The following is a 23,925-nucleotide window of genomic DNA, read 5'->3' on the forward strand; positions in this document are numbered from 1 at the left end:
AGGTATAAATTCGATGGAGGGAGATTCTTTGGGGCTATATCAGCAGTGGACGTCTGTGATATAATCAGTTTAATCAGGTACTTAAGTTTTATTGTTATTGATGGTATTCAAAATATGTAAAATGGCTCACCTCGACTGTTTTCTTGTAAACCTGTGTAAAACAAAGTTTTTATGAGTTAAAAATAATGATTTCAATAACTGAGCAAATTATATCTAGGTAGGTATAACAATTTTTATTTACTACTTACCGTTTCATTCGGAGTGTCTGAAATGAGCTGAAAAATATAAAGGAATGTTTTTTTAATAACAAATATTGTATATACACACACACACACACAGTATTTATCTGATGAAATCGACATTACCTCATCGTCTTTTACCGCTTCCAATACTTTTGTCTGAAAACAAAGTTATTGCTATGAATATCCTGCTAACCTTTACCTTCCCTAAAGTACCTAGTACGTACTTACAGTAAAACAATGTTAACAAGTTATACACGGTGTAACAGTCCAAATTTTATTTATCACAACAATAGAAAAATAAAGGAAAAACATTAAACTCTAAAATACTTTACTCCAGTACAATACAAAAACATATCAAATGATCCTCCAACTACAGCACACGAAGCAAGAGCCAAGAGCGGAGAGACAGAAGTTATAGTAGAAACTGACGAGCGAGAAACAGTCGTAGCAGCACAAGTAGTAGCAGTTGGTGACGGGGTCCACCTGGACAGGCCTATGGGCCGGGATCGCAGAGAACGGCATGAAGACAGGCAGGAAGCTACACGCGTTGTTCCTGATCATCGTGAACTGGGTCCCGCGATTCTGGAACCCACATCGGTTGTCGCAGCAGTGGGGTAAACAGCTTGAGGGACGAGCGTAAGGATGTGGAGCAAATTTGGAGAAAGGTTTGTAAGGATAGGGAGTGGAATTTGGTTGGGGAGAGAAATTCGAAGGTGGAACGAAATTCTGATGCGGAAAATTTTGTTGTGGTGGGTAATTTTGTGGGACTATATTTGGAGGTGCTCTATTGTCTGGTGGGTATATAATAGGTTCTCTACTGTCTGGGGGTATTTCTTCTCGTTGTAACTTCCGCTCAGGGCACTCAGGGTCTGGACACTCCGGCTGGATGGCCTCCGTGGGTAGAGGGTATCCGAACACACTGCACGGGACTTCGATGATATCTCTATCCGGATCTGCTGTTGACTTCTTATGCCGGAATACTCTGTGCAGTGGCAAACAGGTGGTTGTGTTGGTGAATGGAGAGTCTTCTTTTGATGGTTTGGAAGTTGGATGTTTAGGTCTGGATGGTGTCTGTGAAGTTATAAACAATTATGAGTTTTTTTGGATCTACGCTCTTACATTATTTATCACAAATGATTGATACAAAGTCAACGCGAACAACACATTAAGTACTGGAATCAAACATAAATCTACCTGTGGACGTGCCAGCTCATCATCAGAACTTGGTTCTTCTTGCTGCAAAGTAAACTTTAGTTTATCTTCTTGGACTATGGGCTTGGTTATCCTAAAAAGTCGTTTAAAACCTTACAAAATATTATTTTTAAGTACAACACCAACCTAGTGCAGTTGAGAAAAAGTGCAGATACCAATAAAACAACAAGTTTTCAAAACAGCCAAGGTATATTACACAATTTTACACCATAACAAACGACACATACACGCAACACATTTTCTACGAGTTTACAAATCCGCTGCTAAATTACATAATCTAGAAATACGGACACTTCTTCCGGCACATCTGCGCGCAGCAGCGATCAGCACTCCGGGTCCAGGAGCGAGCGAACTGCGCACACGCGGGCACGCAGCAGAACCCTCGACCCCCACCACCACCGAAGTATTCCCTCAACGAGCCACATTCGGGCACCAGGCTCGGCAGACACTGGAGGCACGAGCTGAAGCACGAGACTTTGCTGATGCTGCTCCTGGCTATAGACCAGGGTTTGGGGATCCGGTAGCTGACGAGGCGAGGGATGGGGTGGATGCGCGGGATCGGGGGCACGGGGCTGCTGATGTAGCTTCGTACGGCGCTGTAGTCCTGGTATCGTTGGACTGTGACTGGCTGTGAGGGTAGAGAGGAATGTGGCTGCAACTAGATTTGGGGGAAAATTATTTGTAGGTTAGCTCATGCTGTTTTTAATGAATTAAACTTTTGTTTTAACATATTTTTTATAATCATTACCTTATGCACCAGCGGCAGCGGTAGAGCGGAATCCAGCGGCTATAAAGGAAATGAAAAATGTGATAAGTGCTTGATGTAACTTTTATTTACGTACAACCAAAAAATATTATGTAAAATTCCTTACCGGTGAAATTTTGTGCATGGACAGATCTGCGTCAAGCTGAAAAATATATAAAACTATTATAGTAACTTAATCGGTACAAATCTGCTTAGTTATAACATGATTAATTGCAAAGTGCCTACCTACTTAAAAAATTGAAGCAGTAAGTAGGTGTGCCTACCTTGATCTCTTCAAACATTTCCTCTTCCATCTGCAAACAAAAAAATATAACAGTCATTTTTAAGAACAGTAGGAAATTATTAGAGCTAGAATATAAAAATAACATTGAGGTTACAAAAACTAACTTCTCCGATTTTAGAAGATTTTTTTGCATCGTCTTGCTGAAAATCAAGCAAAAGAGGAAATTTACATAGATTATAATATTTATAGATTATAAGATTATAATATTATCATTAAAAATAAATAAAAACTAAAATAATAAAACCAAAAAACACTGTCAAAGATTTATTAGACACCATTAGCGTACATTAAATTATTCGTCCAAATTAACAATAAAAAGCATTGTACTTGTACCAAAATGTATTTAATAAAAATATGCAAAAATATACATTTTAAACAAAACCTCAACAGGGATGATTCTGGCTACGACTCACACGTAAAATTTCCTTTCTCACTATCTCTAATACTCGCTAAGCCTAGTGACCCTGTTGTAGTCGAAGCAGATACAGCAGGAGCACAAACAGTTCATGATGAAGTGGATCAGATACCCGAAGACGATGAGACAGGCGCCGCACAGTGCGCGCAGCGGGTGCGGCGCCAGCGCGTGGTAGGAGAGAAACGTGCCTTTAGAGAGAAAGAAAGAAAACATTTACAATACAAACATTACTCTTCATTTGCACCAAAAGGAATAATAGAAAAAACAACTTCAAAACCTAAAAAAAAACAGTACAAAAAGGCGGCCTTACTTCTTAAAGCAATCTCTTCCAGACAGCCTCACAAATAAAGAATTGATTTAGATTTTTTGATTTTGCCTTTGGATGTAAGAGATAATGTGAACATATTTGTCACACTGACAGCAAAAAGACAGAAAATAATACAATACAAAACAAAGTAAACAAACCTTTAGTGTAAGTTGGGGGCACCATGGACAGAGTCGGCCGGTAACAGATCATGGTTACGAAGTCGTTGTTTGCTGGTGGTGGGTCTGGGGTTGGGTGGCTGGGTGGTTCCGGGGTTGGTGGGTCGATTGAAACCTGAAATAAGTAGTTTTTTTGATTTACTTAGTAAAATACTTAGCTGCTGATAAATTGAGAAAGAAAAAAAAGATGCCTTAAAGTACTCACTTTATGTTCAGGAAGTGGTTCAGGAAGACTCTGAAAAGTAAGAGAAAATCGTTATAAAGTTCATGCGCGCTGAAACATTCAAAAAAAGTGAAGGTAAAAAAGAAAAAAAAACATAGTTGAACGTAATATTTTACTTAAAACATAGACAATTGAACATTTTCAAAATTTATAAACAATACATAACTCACAATGTGTTTTTATTTTAATAAACTTTAATTAAAAAAAAACAAACATAATAACCAACAACACACAAACCAATCAGTAGCACGGCTGATAAGTGCACCCAGAGGAGAAACAGGCGAAGCAAGATGACACCATGCTGATGCCGAAATTACAGCAGAAGATACAGGGAGAGCAGCAGACCTCAAAGATAGTCATGTAGGGACTCGCCGGGCAGGAGGGGTCCAGAGGCCCGCAGCTGAAGTGCAGGACTTGGGTGTAGTTGGGTCCAGGGACTGTGTTGGGTTGATTCGGGCATGTGAATACTGTTGTGACGAGCTCTTTGTTTGCTGTTTGGGTAATGGTTTTGGTTTGCTCAGTTGCTTGTTTTTCGTCGTCCTGAAATCATATGTTTTAATGTATTAACTTAGTAGTTAGTTACTGATCATACTTTTGATAATGCTACCTTCGTATTCACCATACCTTAAATACCACAGTAAGTATTTGGAGTTAAGGTTGCTTATCTTTTCCAGCCATTGTATAACGAAATGTAAACGTGAATTACCTACCTAGTAATTTATAAATAAATGAAAACTTCAATTAATATGATTTTAAATGTTTACTAAAAAAACTAGAACAGACATTTTCACTGAATAACACACACATAAAATATTCATTATTCCTTATGGAACCTTCGTTTATTAAAACTTCACTTTATTTTGCATTTTTTTTAAGTTCCTGATATTTCTTATTTTTTAGGTTTTGTCAGGGCTGTAACAATGTAATTTATCAAACTCAATTCGATGAAGTGAAATCTTACCGTATCACTATAGTAATCTCTTTGATATGAATATGCAAAAATAACAATTATACTTTATACATCATCCGAACAAACAAAACCACTCACCCCATCAATAGCACCGCTGGTAGGTGAAGCAAGACATGCAAGATGCCATGCAAGAGGAGCAGAGACTCATCAAGCAGTTGCAGCAGAAGATGCAGGGTCCACAGCACATCTCCACCATTCCAGACATGGGGTTGGGCTGCTGGCAGTAGGACGGCGCGCAGCCAAAGTCCATACGAGGGGCCATGCAAGAGTTCACGGCGACAGTTTTCAAAGGTTGCTGAAGACCTTGGCTGGGACTGGTTAGGAGGGCGAATTGTTGCTGTTTTTCTGGGTCTGATTTTGGTTGTTGTGTTGTTGGTTCTGGCTCGGGTGGTGAGGGTGGGGGTTCCTGAAATGTTTGTTGGGATTGTAACAATTTTCTTCTTAATGAGTGTGCTGAATTATTAATGGAGCTCTTTCTACTTATATCGATTTAATAGGTAATGTTCTATCTATTTAGATTCAAGTTCCTTCTATTTGCGTGTGATGATCAAATTTTAATAATATTAAAAAATTTGAAGACTTACATTTTCATTTATTGATTCTTCTTTTTCGTTCTGAAAATAAAAAATAATATTTTTTACAAAATAGTGTTACCAAGAATTTATTCAATTAAGAAACACTATTTAAGTCCAATAGATTTATGGGAACCCAAATTACATAATATATCCGTGTCTCCGAATAAACAAAATCTAATTTAGTGAAATAAAAGAGAACTATTTTTATAACTAGTCATTTATTGAGATATTTTCAAAACATAAATAAAAAATAGTAAATAACTAGGTAGTTCAATGATAAAAACTACAGAAATTAATTTAAACTGTTTTATTCACTTTGAAATATTTCAAACATTAGTTTTAATGAGGGCTACTTAACTTTAGAACCACTTTTCAATTACTTCGGCATTTCCTTTTATCCAATCGCCATCAACTCAATATTACTTAAACCTGAAAGAAAAATAAAGAAAATTGACAATCCAACATAAATGAAGGAAAGAGAAAAGGAGTTGGTAATGCTACAACCGATTTCATACTAGTAATATTAGTGAACCTGCTCACGCTAGAAGCAGCTATCCTTCCCGCAGCAGTACACGCAGGGACAGGCCATGGTGGCGACGCAGTTGATGTAGTACACGGCCAGCGCGCAGCACGCGTCGCAGCAGAGAGTGGTGGAGTGCGGCTGCAGGTTGTAGGACGCCATCAGCGGACCTGGACGATGCATTTACAAGTTTATTTTCATAGTTTAGTACCATTTAAGTAGTAGTTGTAGATGTGGAGCCAACATTACTCTTACTAACCAAATCTCCTGCTGGAATCACAGCTGAGATAGATATTCATCAGACATATGCTGCCGAGCAGGCAGATATTGTTTCCCTATCTGGTCTCAAAATCTAGTAAATCTCATTTCAATCTTAGTTAGATTTACCTTTAGTAAAGTCGGGAAACTTGCAGGGCGGCGGCGGGATCATGCTCATGCGCGGGCCGCTCACGTTGGTGGAGGTGCACCAGCCGGAGTAGACCGGCACGCACGCCTGGCTGTGAGTCACTGGATGCTGAGGCTGAAAGGTCAAACATACGGTAAAGAGATTCATTTCGAAACCACACAACAAAAGGAAGAGAGTAGGATGTTTAATTTGAAGAGTTTGCGACTTATCTGGTGGTGTTGGATTTGTAATTACCTTGTCAACGGAAGGTGACTCTTCTTTAGTCTGAAAAAATAGAAAAGAATGGAATTACGTTAACTATTAAATACGTATTTATGAAAGTAAGTATAATAATATGAAAATACCTTGTCATCAGGTGATACTACTTCTGACTCCTGAAAAAAAAACACATTGAATCATTCGACAAAGGAAAACAATATTTTTATATTGAGCTTTTCCAGTTGAAAAACACCATACAGTTCTCCCATATTAATAATGCGCATGCAAATCTTCGCAAACTGTCGTATTCCCGGAAACACCCGAATCAGTGCCTTAAACAAAGCACTTGCATTTTGATCCTTGTTCGAAAGAAATAGTAGTCAATATCATGTGACACATAATCGAAAACAATTTGGGCGGTCGGTGGCTGTCACTGTCACCGATCAGTCAAGGGTCTCAAGGTCAAGATCAATATTACTTTTGTGGAATTATAAAGAGCTGCAATTACACATCGTTCTTGTTATTTTTTTCAAATGTGAATTTAATTTCAACTTTCATTATTTTTGACGATGCCATATTATGAGGCACATTTAAGAATAAAATATGCGTCACATTGATAGACTTCACTTTGCCAATAAAGCCACACCCAAAAGACCAAGTTTGTAATTGTAATATTATTGTGAATAATCAGCGCTGTAAATACTTTTGAACTGAGATTTTAATGTAAACATTTTTATTAATGTGAAATAATCAGTGCTGTAAATACTTTTGAACTGAGATTTCAATTTTTTTATATAAACCTGTGTTTGAAATCCATTTCTCCTTATAATATAAACCTTGTGTTATTCAAACTTTCTTTCATCCATCTTTACATCAGCTTCAGTAAGACACTTGAAAAGTACCTACTGTAACATTTTCGAAGTAAATTTTAATATTATGGAATATTATGAATTATCGAATCAAATTTCGTTATTGATAAATCAATTATCTCTTTTAGCACCAATTACATAATTCTACTAAAATTTCATGAAGAAAATGCACTTAACCACTCTAAATACATAATAGTTTTCTAACGCTCGGGAATACGACCGTTGCCGAACAATGACGAAGATTTCTATGTGCATTATCAATTTTGGGGAACTGTACATAAAATTCTACTAAGATACCTACATACTTTCACACTTTTTCACTTGTTGTCAATATTTTAAAAACAAACAAACTGGACTCTTGTAAATTACTTATATTTAATAATATTAGTTTAAGTAAAATAATTACATCAATGTTTCGAAGGTACAGCTCGATAACAACAATATAATATGATCTAAATAAATACATATTTCCAACGGCATATTTGACCCGCTTATAGATGACGTAAACGTATTATATTTGCATACCGTATCAGTTCTTCCAATTCGAAACCTTTTCAATTAAACGCGCATGATATGAAGCATAAGATCTCTCAATGTCATATAATTCCTTTGTGATTCGATTTGAAAATACACCTTCCGTAAATCAACTATCATCTGATCATGTAAATCTATGACTCTGAACATACAGCCAAACACAGTCAATAATCGTATCGCTGACAACAACAACTGCACAGGAAGCAGGCGATGCAGCAGATGGCGCATCTCTCCCAGCACGTCTCCGGGTTTCTCTGGGAGCAAGCGGATCTACACCGAGGAGGCATGTCGCACACATTCGACCACTGCCCCCCACACTGACCGCCGAAGAACGGAGGAGGATACGGTAGTCTTGTGTGTAGGAAGTTCGGAGGGTGCTGCCGCGGGCATCTGAATGACTGCGGCATGATACCGACACCGTATGACTGTATCACTTCTCTTGGTATTTCTGTAGATTGGTTCTGGATTTGGGTCTTTTCGGCCGCTGGTGGACATTCTGTTAGGCGAGGACATGAGGTTATGTCGTGAAAATGTGGTAAGGTTGAGTTTTGATTGGTTTCCCGCGTAATTTCTTCGTCGGTGATCTTCAAATCTCCAGTGGAAAGACTTTTCTGAAAAGTAAATAAAAACCTAAGCAAGTAATAATCTAAATAAAACTAAATTGATAATAAATAGTACTAACTACTTAGGTACGAAAATAATATATACACAGGCAGAATATTTAAATCGTTTAATGTTTAAATATACAACAATACCACGGTGGGTGGCATTCATACACAAGGCATAATAATTATACATTGGGTAGATAATTTTACAATTGCCATCCTTGTCATTATTTAACTTCAAAATCACTGCCACCACACCACCACACCACTTGGAAGTGAACCACCATTTGGAGGTAGCCCACTAAAGTTAATCTCCATCTACTATCCTTGCTCTCTAAAAGGTCCTCCACAGCTACTCCGCCATCATGCCATCCCCGTCCCCGCCGAGGCACAGGCTGCAGAGACAGCACGCGAGGCAGCTCACGAGACAGGCGTTGCAGGCGGCCATGCAGCAGGCGCAGCACCCGAGCCCGGCGCCGCCGTCACCGCGGTACTGGCCTGGAGGCGGGTGGTACTGGCCTGGAGGAGGGTAGTACTGGCCTGGAGGAGGGTAGTAATGGCCGTATGGGAGAGGTGGACCCTGGAATAGGGGGAATTTAGTTGTAGGTTCAGTTGAGATTTGACAATAATATGCTAAGCTATTTTAATGAGTGGTGGAGACAATAGGGCTAAATTTTAAGTTTACTTATGACTTAGAAATTAATCCTAAAGTTAGTCAGCTACAGAGGTTTGAACTGCGTCAATTTATCTGATGAAACACACACTTACAAGCTATTCTATAATATAGGTATTAATTAATACTACTTAGGCAATAATACCTATCTATTTTGCTTAATGAATTGATACTTATGTAAAAGCTTATATAGACATTAAATTAAGTTTCACCTACCTGTTGCGATCCATAATAGGGCTGCAAATGAAAATAAATGATAATTTTACAGTATTTATGTATGAATCTCTTACATTACATGTAACTACGAGAGGTACAAAAAAACTCCTGCAAAATCTTAGCATTTCAAAGAAAACACCAAAAACTCAAAACAATAACTTTATTTACTAGCACAACAACGGAGGCGTACAGACTTGCGGATAAAAATTAACAAGCTCCTCCACACGCGGGTACTGCTGGCCTCTGCAAGAGCAGGAGCAGAGCTTGATGAACAACAGTACTGGGAAGGAAGCGGCCGCGACGGCGTTGGTGCCGCACCAGTACGTACACGTTCCACAGAGGAGGCAGCAGCAGGGCAGGATGTTGCAGACGACCTTGAAGTAGCAGCCACAGCACGCGAGCAGCAGGGCACACGGGTCGCAGTTAGACGGGAGTAAACATCTGAGGGTTAAGAGGAGTAATGAAAAGTAGAATGTTAAATGCAAGATGCTATGTCCGTTGACTTTTGATGGTCAATATGACCTTATGAAGACTTGTTCAGATTTATTTCGATATTGATAAATATTATTATAATAATTATATCTGGTAAAGGCTCAAAAGAAAGTCAGCTATGTCATTTAAGTAATTATATTTATTTACCGATTATTTACTGACAACAATGACAACTACCCCCTTACTATTACCACTACCAACTCTAGTAACTATACCAGGAATTCATAACACGTAAGGAGCTCAAAAGTCGCAGGTCCGCCCGGTGCGGCACACGAGCGAGCAGGTGCAGAAGGCGAGCCACCACGCCATGCAGCGGTTCATCATCACCAGCAGCGAGTGGCAGAAGTGCATGCGCGCCGGGGGCTCCGCCGTCACGCTGTAGTCCTGGTAGTACGGGTAGGGGTACTGCAAGGAAATGGTGCCAGTGAATGCAGTGAATGTGTTTTTTGTGTGCAAAGACGCAGCAGAACGCAAGGAAACATAAATATACCAACCACATAAACAATAGTGATTACGTAACCGCAGTTCCTAACATCTATGGGCACGCTAAAGTACACCCACAAATAACATAAATTTTCTATCTAACTGAAATCACTTGGGCAGTATAAAAAATATATAAAAGAAAACACAAATGTTGTATTCCAAAACAAAACTTTATCCAACACACATTAAGATCGTACCTACCTAAACACTGTTGCTTACGTTCACCTCCTACCAACATTCTCCATCTCCCACCCCTTTACAGTACCCGCACATGAGACAGGCGAGGCAGCTCGCGGCCGACGCGGCGCAGCACGCCAGGCACTTGTTGGACGAACCTCCTCCACCGGTTCGCGACGCGTACTGGCTTGGAGGAGGCCCGTAATACGGTTGAGGACCCCCATACTGGGCTGGAGGATGGTCGTACTGGGTTGGAGGAGGCCCATAATACTGTCCTGGAGGGGTTCTACCGTGCTCTGGGTAAGACGGCGGACCGGACGGAGGATAGCTATGACCGGTCGGCGGGTTGCTTTGATCCGGATAGCCAGTCTGAAAATCAAACGGAACCTAGTGATTTATTTTGGTAAGATTAGGAAAAATTAAAAACTGTGAAAGAATGCTACGTAACTTTTTACGGCAGGGCAGCAGTCAGCTCTTAACAAATACAAAAAAATACACAAGAAGAATCTTCAAAAACGCATCACACTTTTTATTTCCACGAACACATCAAAACAGCACTTCTAGAAACAGCAGCGTCTCGTCATCCATCCGGTGACTGGACACCCGAACGGGTAGAACAAGCCGAGGCAGTAGCAGCCGGTGAAGAAGTAGCAGGGCAGGCAGGCGGGGAACACCGTGTACATGTAGAGACACTGGCAGCAGTGCGCGTGCAGCGCGAGGCAGTGCAGGCCGAGGCAGCGGCACGTGTCCACGATGAAGCAACACATCGGGGGTCACTGTGGACAGAGAATAGGGGGTGTCGTTGTGTTGTTGGATTCTATAGGATCTATGTTGAATAGAATAGAATAGAATGTGTTGTTGGATTGATGGGCTTTGATGGAAGATGGCAGCAACGTAATTTTTGGCGTGACATTGGATGCAAAATACAATAAAGTTCGGTGCAAATAGACAACCAACCACAGCTGCTGCAGGCAGCGACCGCACACATTTTGTATCTAGATGTGCCGCATACCTACGTATAGCCGTGTAGCCTGTCGCGTGTACTGTCCACAAGACAAGAGTGGCTGTGGTTGATGGATGGATACCCTTTTTCAACAACCTGTCTTGTAGAATCCTCTGTTTCACTCGGTAGCTAAGTTGAAATTGTGGCTTAACAACTCACCAGCCTGGATTCATTCCGAGCAACTGTCGTACTCTATTGTTTAATCCGGCGGCTAAGAAGAAGCTTTAGCTCTACCAATGATTTCAAAAGAAAGGATACGCCCGTCAGATCGTTTTGTCAAAATAAAATGAGACCAGCGCGCTGGCCCTAATTCATACAAATTATTACAGATTTATGAGATTTTAGGGCCAACGCGAGGATGTCTTTTTCTAGAGCAGTTGGGCCTGTCCTTAGGTACGCTAGTAATACTCCTACTCACCAGCCGGGGTTCATTCCGAGCAGCTGTCGTACTCTATAGCGGTGCAGCAGCAGGTGCACAGCACGCACGCGAGGCAGCTGACGAGGCAGGAGTTGCAGCACAACAGCGCGCTGTCGTACGTCGTGTAGCAGCAGTTCACGCACGGGTTGGGCTCGTCGTCGCAGCCGGCGCCATCGCTGCCGCTGTTGCCGCACTGTGGGTGTGAACGTCACCGTACATATACGCCCCGTTATATGTAAATCGGTGTCGGACAAGTGTAAACAGCTTCATATAAAATGTTCTGCCACGTACGACACACGATAAAAAATTGGTCCGACAGCGATCGCCTCTTTTTCTTCTGTCAACCAGTAGAACGCGAACGCCTAGTTGACAGAAGAATAAAGGCGATTTCTTTACATTGCGCTTACGGGCGGAGACCCTAAAGGTGCCAGTTGGCGGCTGACGACATTAACTTCGTTAAAATTAAATATGTGCTTGCATATCATTAAGGAGTGTCTCACTATGTATGGGGCATATGTATGGGGGTCTGCATATGCGACTTGCGTTCCAGAATGCGCCTAGCCTTCTGACAGTCTCCCCACTCTGGGGGACAAGGGTGGCCTCTCAGCCAGCCTTCGAAACGAAAATGGACGTGGGTTGCCCTAAAGGAGCCTGCTCCAGACACGTATCAACTGTTACCTACTGTTTTTATTAGCAACACGTCTGCCGCAGTCTCTGGCAGGGCTCGACGGGTTCGTTGTCGACGTCGATAAACACGATTAATGCGCGTTCCAACAAACACTGCGCCGTATTTATGGCGAATGGCGACATATACTGACATTTATCTACGTCGATAACGAACCCGTGTAAAGGCAGCTAACCGCTAATCTGATTGCCAATCCTTTCACCACGGTGGCTAAAGCGCTCCCTGACTCTCGGTCTTGTAGAGATCAGCTACCCTTATCTACAAGTGAGTCCCAACTGAGGGGATACGATGGAAGTCCACCTTGTGCTTTCTACTTCTTTATAGCATGTCAGTGCCTACTATTACGCTTTCTATAGGTACCATTCAAAGGTGGTACCTAATGGGAAATCTCAATAAGATAGACACATCTTTTCTGCATAATTCTCTAGTGGAGACCTCAAACAGGCAAACATAGCGCTAATGACTGCCCAGCCAACTAGACCGACGACCATAGATAAGTCGATGGTAGATTCCCAGGGTAGAGGCGCTCCTTCAAAGTCTATTTGGATGATATCATTTTAGGTATAGTTACCTACTACTAGGTAATACTAGGTAAAACGTACAGAGGGTTACTTACCATAATTTAACTTCAGTTGATATCCGCACTTCCTTGCGGGTCGTATCTTCGCAAAACCGATTAGTTCCTCAAACAGCCGCAACTTCATTCTTCATTTCAATGATATACGTTAAATTTTCTAGAAAGGAAAACTATAGGTAGTGTCATTGAGTTTATTTATAACAGACGTCTACACCGACCATGAGTTTACTATGCAAGTCAGCCAGCTATTCACTACCTGTAACTAGTTAGGTAAGTTAGCTCTAGCTTTGCTGAATTGTATGCCAAATATAATTTAACAACTTTGATTATGGAATCAACTCCAATAACTTTACTGTGGTAAGTAGTAAAGAGTAAGTAAATATTTACCTACACTGTCAAGTACATTCTTAAAAATAGGTGCCTGAATTGTCTCCTTTTACGGGAATGCAGAGTTGGTACCATAATGAAAGTTTTCAGTAGGCATACCTAGACCTACCTATATTTATTGTTCTGCCGAAGACAAATAGCACCTACTACCCTTATATATTTTTTAGTACCTATGTAAGTACATAAAAGATTGCCAATTGAATTTTTGTACATTTTAGTTTGCCCCTAGTGATTTATCTAATAATCTGACTTATCCAGATTGCCTAACAATATCTGAAAACGTATTATTATAAGTACCTACCTACCAATCTACTAACTGATAAGTGACGCAAATAAAGAAATCATTTCAAGATGGCGGGAGTATTAGGTACTGGCCGTGTTCGTAGGACATCAATAGGTATTCCTTCCTACTACTTAATTTGACGGTCGCTATTTTCATTATTCTTTCTTTATTTGCATTTAGCTCTTATAAAGAAGTGCCAGGGAACCACTAAAGTTGGTTTTTTTCCCGAGTTTAAGTGACGTATCTTTCTATTGGCGGTACAATAGGCGGATATTGATGAACCGTTCAGAATCTGTCAATTTAGAATCTGAGATAAAATAAAAACAAACTTAAGTTAAATAAAAAACTTGAAATCTTCGAAGAAAATATTTATTTTACATAAAATTTCATAACATTAGTATGTTAACGGAAATATCATAGTTGTTGAGAAAAGCAACTTCGTTAAGGACTCATCATCATCAGGCTTCGTTGGGCTGCATTCGGGAACCCTTCGGTAGGTACTCTTACTCAGGCCACCTGAGGACAAAAAAATAATTATACATGAGAGTAACGCTTGTAGTTAAATAAACATTTAACAACTCTCTCAGCACAAGCTTGGTTGTGTGGTTGCGTGGTGGACTAGGCCTAAACCCTTTCTTCTTTGAAAGGAGACCCGTGCCCCAGCAGTGGGGACGTGATGAGTCGTGATGATATGCGTTCTAAGACGTAGGTCGAGTGCAAAATGTATCGGTGGTACGGTATTCAGCGATTGCGGAATCGTTTAGTCCTGGGAACAGAAACGAGGGATCCTTGATCTCGGATGGTCAGGCCGCCGTGTCCGCACCGCGAATATTTCGCCGAGGCAAATTTGTTAGTTCCAAAAGTGACATTTGTTTTTTCCATGTTAGGTGGAATTTCACAAAACGCTAAACGTATTTAGTAGCCTGTCATACGTCTGTCAGTACAAAATGTATTTTAAATTTGATTTAAATACTATTTTATATAGAAAGTGACCCTTAGGGCGTCTTGCACAACAAAGTTAATCAAAATTAAATTGTTTGTCTCTTGCTCTGACAGTATAATGTTAGAGCAAGAGGTCATAGATTTCATTTTGTTTAATCTTGTTGTGCAAGACACCCTTAGGGTCACTTTCAATATAAAATAGTATTTACCAAACGCTAAACGTATGTAAAATACGTTTGAGTTTTAAACGTATGTGAAAAAATATGTTTGTATAGATTCAAAAATAGTATCGAATTCATTTAGAAGAGAATCTCTTATCAGTGATGGGATTAGTGCCAATTTCTTCATAGTCGGTTAGAGCATAACCAGGGAGTATTGGTTGACTTTTGACACATCTGTCATGAATTGACGACGTATAATTGATAAATCAATCCCTATCGGTTAGATAACCAACTATGGAGAAATTGGCACTTACCCAGCAGATGAGCGTCAGTCGCTGACTGCGCATAGGTGTACTAAGTGTACTAGGTATACTAAGCCGGCTTAGTATACCTAGTACACTTAGTACGGTGGCCAAAGTATGGTATGGTATGGTGGTGAAAGTATACAGGCGGAGTTTTTAAAATAGCGATCCCTGATGATGAAGGGACCAGCTACATCTGTTATAAATCCGGGGACGTGTTGTGTGTGATGTGTGTAGCAGTGGTGTTTATGTGGATGTGCTAGAGCAGCATGTGAGCTTGAGATCGCTATTTTAAAAACTCCACCTGTATACTTTTAGGCGCAGGCCACCGTACATGTGCAGCATGTTATATCTAAGCCCGAAAATTAAATCAGCATTTCAAAATTCGCGAAAATAAAATGTCATTCTCCATTGTAAAAAGTCACGTGACCAACAAAGTTTCTAGGGATTTTTTTGTTTTTCAATATAATATATTGATATCATGCTGCACATGTAGGTTTCGGCTTAGTACCTATACCCTTTTTGCAACACCCTGTATACCAAGTAAGTACAGTCCTCTCAACTTAAGCTGAGAATTGTATTTGTGAGTCGGCACCTCAAGCCGATTGCCACTCTACACTATCAGTGTGCACCCACACAAATTAAATAAATTCTGTGTTTTACTATTTTTGGCGATTACTAACGCAAATGCAATTCTCAGCTTACTGGGTTGTGCCTGCTGAGTCAGCTGATGATATATCACCTATATTTTCTGATTTATCTTAAGTAGGTAGGTACAGCCAGCTGCATAAGAAGCTGCACACTTTTGTACCTTGTCAAACTCAGAAACTGCCTAATCAAATTTTAATTTTGCCAGTTTATTATGTAGTTAGTTTGACAAGGAACAAAGGTGTACCGTGCGACAAACTTATCTTTTCCGGTGACAGCTCACATAAATGTGTAATATTTCTTAATTTAAGATTTTAACTTTACTCGTATTGTTAATTCACTCTTGCGGTGTTAATAAACCCCTCTAATCTTTTACAATATACAATTCATTAGTAAGTAATGAGATATGGATCAATTTAGTTCGCTCTCACCGGAACAGATAAGTTTGTCGCACTGTATAGCTACTTATGCAGCTGACCGTATATGTAGGTTTTATTATATCATTAAAATCCTTTTGCATGATTCATACCTATTAATTAATCCTTTGGGCGTCTCTTCACCACCAGTGGCAGCCAGCAGTAGACACATCATCTTCAAACCCTCAACTGGAACTCTTCACCTTTTCTCCCTGAAACACAAACATCATCATTACCCAACAGTCATCCACTGCTGGGTCATATAACGGGGTAATTTTGGCGTGACCAGATTCCCTGGGTGTACGTACTGCGCACGTGTCAAAAGGTTGATCATATGATCAACTTTTGGTTCATTATCAGTGTCAAAAATTCCTAAACAAATTTCAGCACCCCGGTTCCCGGTCCTCACAGAAATTAGTGCATTTGTGGCATCTAGTCATATAGGTCTGTGGACGTGAATTTGATTAAGCTACGTCGAAAAATAAACGATTTCATTTTATTTCATTTCATTAAGGGCCAGTTTTTTGATCCCTAGTTAACTCAACCATTGGTCAAAAATGGCTACCATTAGTTAAATCCAACAAAATTCGTATGCAGCTGTCATGTTTGACAAGTGACTTGACTAATGGTTAAAGTTGACTACGGATCAAAAAACTCGGCCTATGCCTACAAAATACACCCTATATTCTATTTTTTTATTCGGAAGAATTCTGACAGTTATACATTTTTGACATGTCAGAGATCACAAAACTTTTTTGGCTGGGCACTTTTTCAACACGAGTCTGCATCTCTGAGTCTATAAACGAACACAATTATGAGCGCATTCGAGAACATCATAACACTTCCACGTCAATATCTTGAAAACTAACTAACCGATTTTTATGAAACCTACACTGCTCAATGTAAGCCAATAAAAAAAGAATACTGGCAATCGGATCAATCGTTTCGGATACATGCGTGGACAAACATACATACTCGTACCAACAAACATATATTCGTACATACTCGGACATACCTTAGGTATATACAATTTTGTACCTATAGGTACTTATTTGTTTATTAGCCCTAATAGATTTTCATATGTGAATATGGTGCAGTTTCAATAATCTTTCATACATATGTTGTACCGAATATAGAATCCTTTTTTGAAATAGATTAAAAAGGTTTATTATCCCTGAATTTAGTAGGAAGTGATGCCAGCCAAATAATAAAATAAAGTAATTAAAATTAATTAGTGGTAGAAGAGTTCTCGAGTGGAGACTACGAACAGGAAACACAGCGTGGGACGCCCTCCTGCCCGCTGGACTGAGGACCTTAGGCGGGTTACCGGTGGTGGGTAGATGAAGGCCGAGGACCGGGTGTTGTGGCGGTCCATGGGAGAGGTCATGTCCAGCAGTGGATGATTATTAGCTGATGATGATGGTAATGATGATTAAAATTAATTCGATACATTGGTCGTGATATTGAAATATTTGTTATTTTTTATTAGTTCACTTGAGTAAGTAAATATTAATATTTATCTTTTTCTATTAAAACATTTCCAATAAAAAATTAGACCTTAGAGTGGATTCTGCTAAACGTATGTCCGATAATTTACCCTACCCTATGTATAAAAATCCCTTCCGGGTGGTTAGGTCTGAATATCAAAATGTACTGATCTACATAACGTACCTTTCGAGAAAAGCTCTTTTTGAAGTAAGTATGTTATGAAGATCAGTACATTTTGACATTCAGACCTAACCACCCGGAAGGTAAAAATTGAACTAAGGTAGGGTAAACACTTGGACATCACGTTTCCCAGAATCCACCCTATAAGTACCTTGATTTTTAATTCGGCGGAATTCTGACATTTAATAAGTGATGCTACTTAAAGCTCTTAACCGAAAAAAAGACAAATTTGGATCCATTTCAGGGCAATAAAAAAATAAAATGACAGATAATGCATCGAATTAATATTTTAATTAAGTACTTTATTTTATTCTTTAGCTGGCATCACTTCCTACTAAATTCAGGGATAGTAATTAGTAAACCTTTTTAATCGATTTCAAAAAAAGATTATATATTCGGTACGTACCTATGTAAGATTATTGGAACTGCACAATAAACAAATACTTATACATTAGAGATTTTAATAATCAATTATATTTAATCTTTATTTATTAATAATTAAACTTTAAATGATGAAAAGGGACGTAATTATTACTCACCGTAGGTAAATACCTTTTTATTTGGAGCGCTGCACTTAATAGAATGGATACATTCACTAATAAATAAAATATAGATTCAGATCTGATGTTCAGGGGATTCACTCTCTAAATCGACGAACGAATGAACAAGAATAGTCACGTATGCACGCTCAATACAACGAGATAGATCCGTAGTCCGCGCATCGCTCCGAAACTTCGGAACAAATATGAAGCGATAACCACAACACTACCTCGTTCCTCGTTGTATTAGGCGGGCCCAGCCCCCGTATTGTAACTCCGAGTGGGGTTGGTTGGTATAAAATGGCTGACAACTTAGAGCATTATTAATTAATAACTTTTTACTGACTTATCTGATTTCACAAACGTTTATGTTGAATGTAAGGATATATTGGCAGGCTTCTTGCATATTTCTTTCACTAAGATTTTTGGTGTTTTCGGTTAATAAGTCTCTAAGTTGATACCAATTATCACCGGTTGCTAACTCTCAAAAAGTTACAAAATACGGGGGCAGGTTTGTGATCTCTGACATGTCAAAAGTCAATAACTGTCAGAATTCCGCCGAATTACAAATCAAGGTATAGGTAAAGTTTCTTTAAGACCCCCCGCAGACTGCAGACTTTTAGTCGGCCGATAGTTTGGTCGGGCTCTTAATCAGTATGGAGTATCGGCCGATACATAATCGTTGAATGTGCGCACTACCATACATCTCCATACTGATAAAGAGCCCGACCAAACTATCGGCCGACTAAGGGTCAATTCAGACGTACCACAACCACACCACAGCCACAACCACGCCGTGTGGTCGGGCGTATATTTTGTATTGAAAATGAATAATCCAATTCACACGTGCCACATTTTGCCGTTGTCATCGACCACCTGTGTAATACGACCACATCGCGTCGGCAACGCCGCCACGCGGCGGCGGCACCGCGGCCACCTCCTCTCCCTATTAAATGCATACGACCACGTGGTTACCACATCGCAACGACAGCGACAACACAACCACATCGACATTTTGTCGCTGCCACAACGCAACTGCAAAAAGCCGCTGTCACACTATTCACACGTAACCACAGCTTGACCAGATTATGTCGCTGCGACGTGGTGTGGTTGTGGTACGTGTGAATTGATGCTAAAAGTCTGCAGTCTGCGGGGGTTCTAAGAGCTCCGAATCGTTTTTCGAATAACTCTTCGCCTATAGCACGGTTCGTCGAAAGCACCGTTAGACAATGACGGTTGGTTCAACGAAATAATGCTTCTCCGATAGAACGGTTCGTCGAAAGTACTTTGGACGATGGGTGCTTTCGGCGAACCGTGCTATCGGCGAAGAGTAATTTCAGAAAACGATTCGGAGCTCTATATAAAAAATTGCCTAACCAATTTCATACCTATGTACGGTCAGCTGCATAAGTCGTTATGCACTTCTATACCTTGTAAAACACACGAACCGTCAATATTTCATGGATAGGCGGTTTCATATTAGAGACTTATGTAGCTGACTATACCTACTTATGGACAATATATTTTTGTTATTTAATTGATACCTGTGTTTCAGAGCATTCTTCTACACTGCGGCAGCTGTGCCGGCGAGCAGTGGTGACGGTGTTCAGCCTGGTTGGCAGCCTGGCAGGCGTTCCTCTGTGCTTCGCTGAAGCTACTGTAGATAATATCTTGGTGAAGATTCTAGACGCTCAGTAAAGGTATTAATTAGAATTTATGACAGATCACATTTTTATGTTCATGTAAATACAAAAAAACATCCTCGATGAAAGTTAGGTGAGGAAACAGTGCTGTGGTGCTCGTTTGGAGATGACTGTGTACATCAATAATATCAATTCCTTAGCACATATAACTGTCTGATGAAGAGGCCGGGTATTCCCCTCTGTTACCCTAGAGAATTCCCCGTAATTCTGGGAAACTAAGTCCGAGTTTTTACCCTAATCTAATAAAGTCGTTTTATTTTTACCTATGGTCTATGGTCTGGTAAATAATCGGACATAGGGTGAATTTTCTAGGGTAACAGATCGGAATAAACACAGACGTCTATTTTACTAGATTCCCCAAGTGTACATACTGCGCGTGTCAAAAGGTTGAGCAAATGATCAACTTTTAGTTCCGTCCAGCTGTCATTATCAAAAATAATAATTAATAAATTTCGGCACGCCCCTCCCAATTATCATAGAAATGGATGCATTTGTGGTATCTACTATCTACAATAGTATAATAGACGTCTGTGGGAATAACCGTCTTACGACCTACGCACATCAGGACGGCATGGCAAGGGATTTTAATTTTTACGCATGGATATTCAACAGTAATGTTACAGAAATAGGTACGACATAAATTACTATGCTTTAAAATGTTGCCGTGGCATTGAAAAATCCCTTTCAATGCCACGGCAACATTTGAAATAATTATGTCATATAACTGCCTCTATTTTAATTAGAACACGTACCTTCTCTTTTCTATATTCCTCTTCCAGCTCCTTCCAGCAGTTTCCTTCACTACTTCTTTATTCTTCATTTTTCTTCCGATCAATAGAAGCGACGCCATGAGCCGTGATGAAGCCGAGTCTTGACATGCCCCAGCGGCACCGACAACCACGTTGGAACATGTCAAGACTCTGCTCCACCACAGCATTCTTCCATCACGAGGTTTTCTTTTTCTTCTTACTGTATTATTTGAACATTTTCTTCACCTGAAAACACTTGATTTCATAGTTAGGTTTATCATATAATTAGGGTGGAATTTTTGAGCTGATCAATGTTACCCACCCGACATAATAAACAACTTACAAGTTTGGGTACTTATAAGGGTTGTAAAGTTAAATAACTACTTAGGTAACTTAAATAATAATATTTTTTGTTTGGCGAACATGGATAAGTATTATTTTATCTTACCGTACCATACCTTACCGTATCAAACCTTACCGTACCAAACCTTACCTTACCGCATATCAATTTACCTTTATAAAAAAGTTACCAAAAATTACCATAGTACCATAATCTTAACGGCTCACAGTATACCTTACCGAAACCGTGCAAAGCAACAAAATAAAGATAAATTTACCAATTCACAGTATAAAATACGTTTATTTATGTTGTGGCAGAGTTATACGTAAAACAATATGATATTATAACCCTTTTGGCAACTTACCAGGAATTTATGTAAACCTCGCTTCGGTATACCTTACCGAACTTAAATGAAAGTTGTAATTGAACCCCATACCAGCATTTAAAGAAAAATAGGCGTCTACATTTATTGTTCTTCAAATATATGTTATCTACATTTAAAAAATCGAGTATCAGTTCCTGATTTTTCTATTTTTATTTTAGTTAAAAAAACTGTTACAAATACGGTACTTAAAGTACCTATAGCTGGTCCTAATTTTGCGTTGAATGTATCAGTAAAACCCTGGTAATAATAGCGCATAATTATACAGATACAATATGAAAATGGGGGCAAGAAGGGATATTGAAAGGCCTACGAATATCAAACGGCCGGGCATGAGTCGTTCCGCCATTTTCATATAGTTTCTTTATCGGCGCGCCTCGTACAGTCGGCTACGTGTTAGTGCCGTCGTCACAGAGCCTTCTTCTCCGCCTCGCTCTTTTCGACGTCCACGTTCGTCGAAGGCTCCGTCCGAGGGACGCTAAGGCTCTTAGCCTGTCCCGGACCGAATGGCGGTCTTTGGACAGATACGGCCGCCTCCGGCTCCAAGTCGGCCTCGCGCGGCCGGTGGCACATGCCGAAGACAGAGCGGAACCCCTTGTACACAGAACTGATGAACCGTTTTTGACGCGGCGGCTCGCCGGCCGCGCTCTCGGAGTCGGTTTCATGGTCGGCCGAGCGGGTGGGGGGAGGGGGGATGCGGTGGTGTTTTTTCTCGCCTTGAGGCTGGTTTAGTTGCTGGAGAAGGAAGGGGTATAGGACTAGGATAGGTAAGTGAGGATTTGATAATTGACGATCAATGACTAAATTCTCTTAAACATGATACTAGCCTGTAATTTCTGTATAGATATTAGTTAGGCTAGTCAACCTCCTGATCAGAAATGCCAGTACCAAAGGTCATATTATCCGGATTTAAAAGAGTTTTCAAGTAAATATTTTGTTATCTGTTAAAATATTATTTTATAACCTATTCCCGATCAGTAGGTCGACTATTTTACATGAATCTATGTCTATTATCATTTCAGTTATTGTCATGGCATCACAATAACTGAAATGGATTGTCTAATCGAGAATCATGGTAGCTACAAATATGGACCCAGCGGGAAACGATACAAATGTAGATCCAGCTTACTACTGCATGGCACGATCAACTAATCAAGTGTTATATATTTACTAACCCATAGCAATACTTACTTCAGGACATCAAATAAAATATTCACAAACACTTAATTTTTCGTATATTTCAACGACATCATTATGTTTTACGGTTCTTGTTAATAATTAAAACACTCTGTATAATAATTGGTATCATGCAAGGTTTGCTAATAATTTATACGTAATAATAATATTAACAAATTATTAATTATCTTCGATATTTTGTTTGCTTAAAACGTGTAAATAAATTGTACTACTTTAAAAGAGCAACGGCATAACGTGCTTACTACTAGCTACTATTTACCTATCTAAGTTCGAGATTTATTTTATCAGCTTGTTGGCAAATGCACAAGAATTAAAATTTTCATGAATTAAAAATAACATTGAAACACGACATTGCAGACTTACCCACAGACCACTTAGAAAAATCACACTTAAGCACAATTTTAAATATTTTGATCATAGTATTATAATAAAAATATTTTATACAATGACTTCATGCAATAAGTATTTGCAATATTTGCACAACATTAACATTATTAATAATTATTATACTCATCACTTTATATCATCGTTGGCAAGCTAGCCTCATAATAATAATATATTATAGTAAATACTCTTTCAATACTCTAATAAATAATTTGATCATATTCATGAACACAAAACAGACGTGCGAACGTGAATTAAGTGAACAAGGCCAATGTCTAGTTTTTGTATTCACAAATATCTAACTACGAATGAATTGAATTTGATACTTATCAACTAGCGTGTAAGGCAACTTGTTGGTTGATCCTAGTCTTCTCAGTCCATCCAGTCGTCTCCGCCGAACTCTGCCACTTGAACCTAAAATAAAGAGACATACTTATTTATGCCTGTCGATTTAGACAGAGGTTTCTACCAAATAGAGGTTGACAATGTTACAGCTGTAAATGTATTATAACTTATCAAATTCTGTTTCTCTATAATGTATATAAATCCTTATTGTGTTACTACAACAATAATTCAATAAATTTTATTCAAAAGTGGCATCAGTTGTGGTTTACGGTGTATCGATTGAAAATATTACTTAGACGACTTTTTTGTCAACTACTTTATGACTGTATAAACATTTTTTAAATGCTACTTACATAGTATTTTCAAATTACATACTATTCTTTTATTCATGTTCAAATAATTAAAGTCAATTGGAAGAAGACATCGTGACAGAACCAGCACAAGTAAAAACATC

General features: G+C 39.4%; 1 protein-coding gene and 1 long non-coding RNA gene across 15 annotated transcripts in view; both read right to left on the reverse strand.

Annotated features, from left to right (window-relative positions):
• Positions 1 to 579: 579 nt before the first annotated feature.
• The window catches only part of LOC105387791 (galectin-5), a 34,828-nt gene continuing 11,482 nt past the window's right edge, over positions 580 to 23,925 (reverse strand). For 6 of the 14 annotated variants that reach the window (XM_048629827.1, XM_038110644.2, XM_048629829.1 and 3 more), the window contains 2 exons: positions 1,437 to 1,478; positions 580 to 1,313 (listed from right to left, as the gene is read on the reverse strand). In XM_048629827.1, coding sequence (XP_048485784.1) covers positions 597 to 1,313; positions 1,437 to 1,478 — 759 coding nt within the window. In that variant the 3' untranslated portion in view covers positions 580 to 596. Of the gene's footprint in view, positions 1,314 to 1,436; positions 1,479 to 2,917; positions 3,107 to 3,383; positions 3,517 to 3,606; positions 3,637 to 4,672; positions 5,001 to 5,178; positions 5,209 to 5,461; positions 5,599 to 5,709; positions 5,860 to 6,076; positions 6,210 to 6,329; positions 6,360 to 6,439; positions 6,470 to 7,845; positions 8,308 to 8,636; positions 8,882 to 9,190; positions 9,212 to 10,319; positions 10,712 to 21,675; positions 22,281 to 22,763; positions 23,541 to 23,925 lie in introns of those variants that run through there. The other 8 variants (XM_048629831.1, XM_048629832.1, XM_048629830.1 and 5 more) reach the window with 8 other exon arrangements.
• Positions 14,049 to 20,037, reverse strand: LOC119691939. Its single transcript, XR_005254063.2, has 3 exons — positions 19,916 to 20,037; positions 16,278 to 16,376; positions 14,049 to 14,211 (listed from the first exon to the last, which is right to left on the reverse strand). It is a non-coding gene; the product is annotated as an uncharacterized LOC119691939 (long non-coding RNA).

Source organism: Plutella xylostella, chromosome 24, assembly GCF_932276165.1.
Source record: "Plutella xylostella chromosome 24, ilPluXylo3.1, whole genome shotgun sequence".
NCBI classification, from domain to species: Eukaryota; Metazoa; Arthropoda; class Insecta; order Lepidoptera; family Plutellidae; genus Plutella; species Plutella xylostella.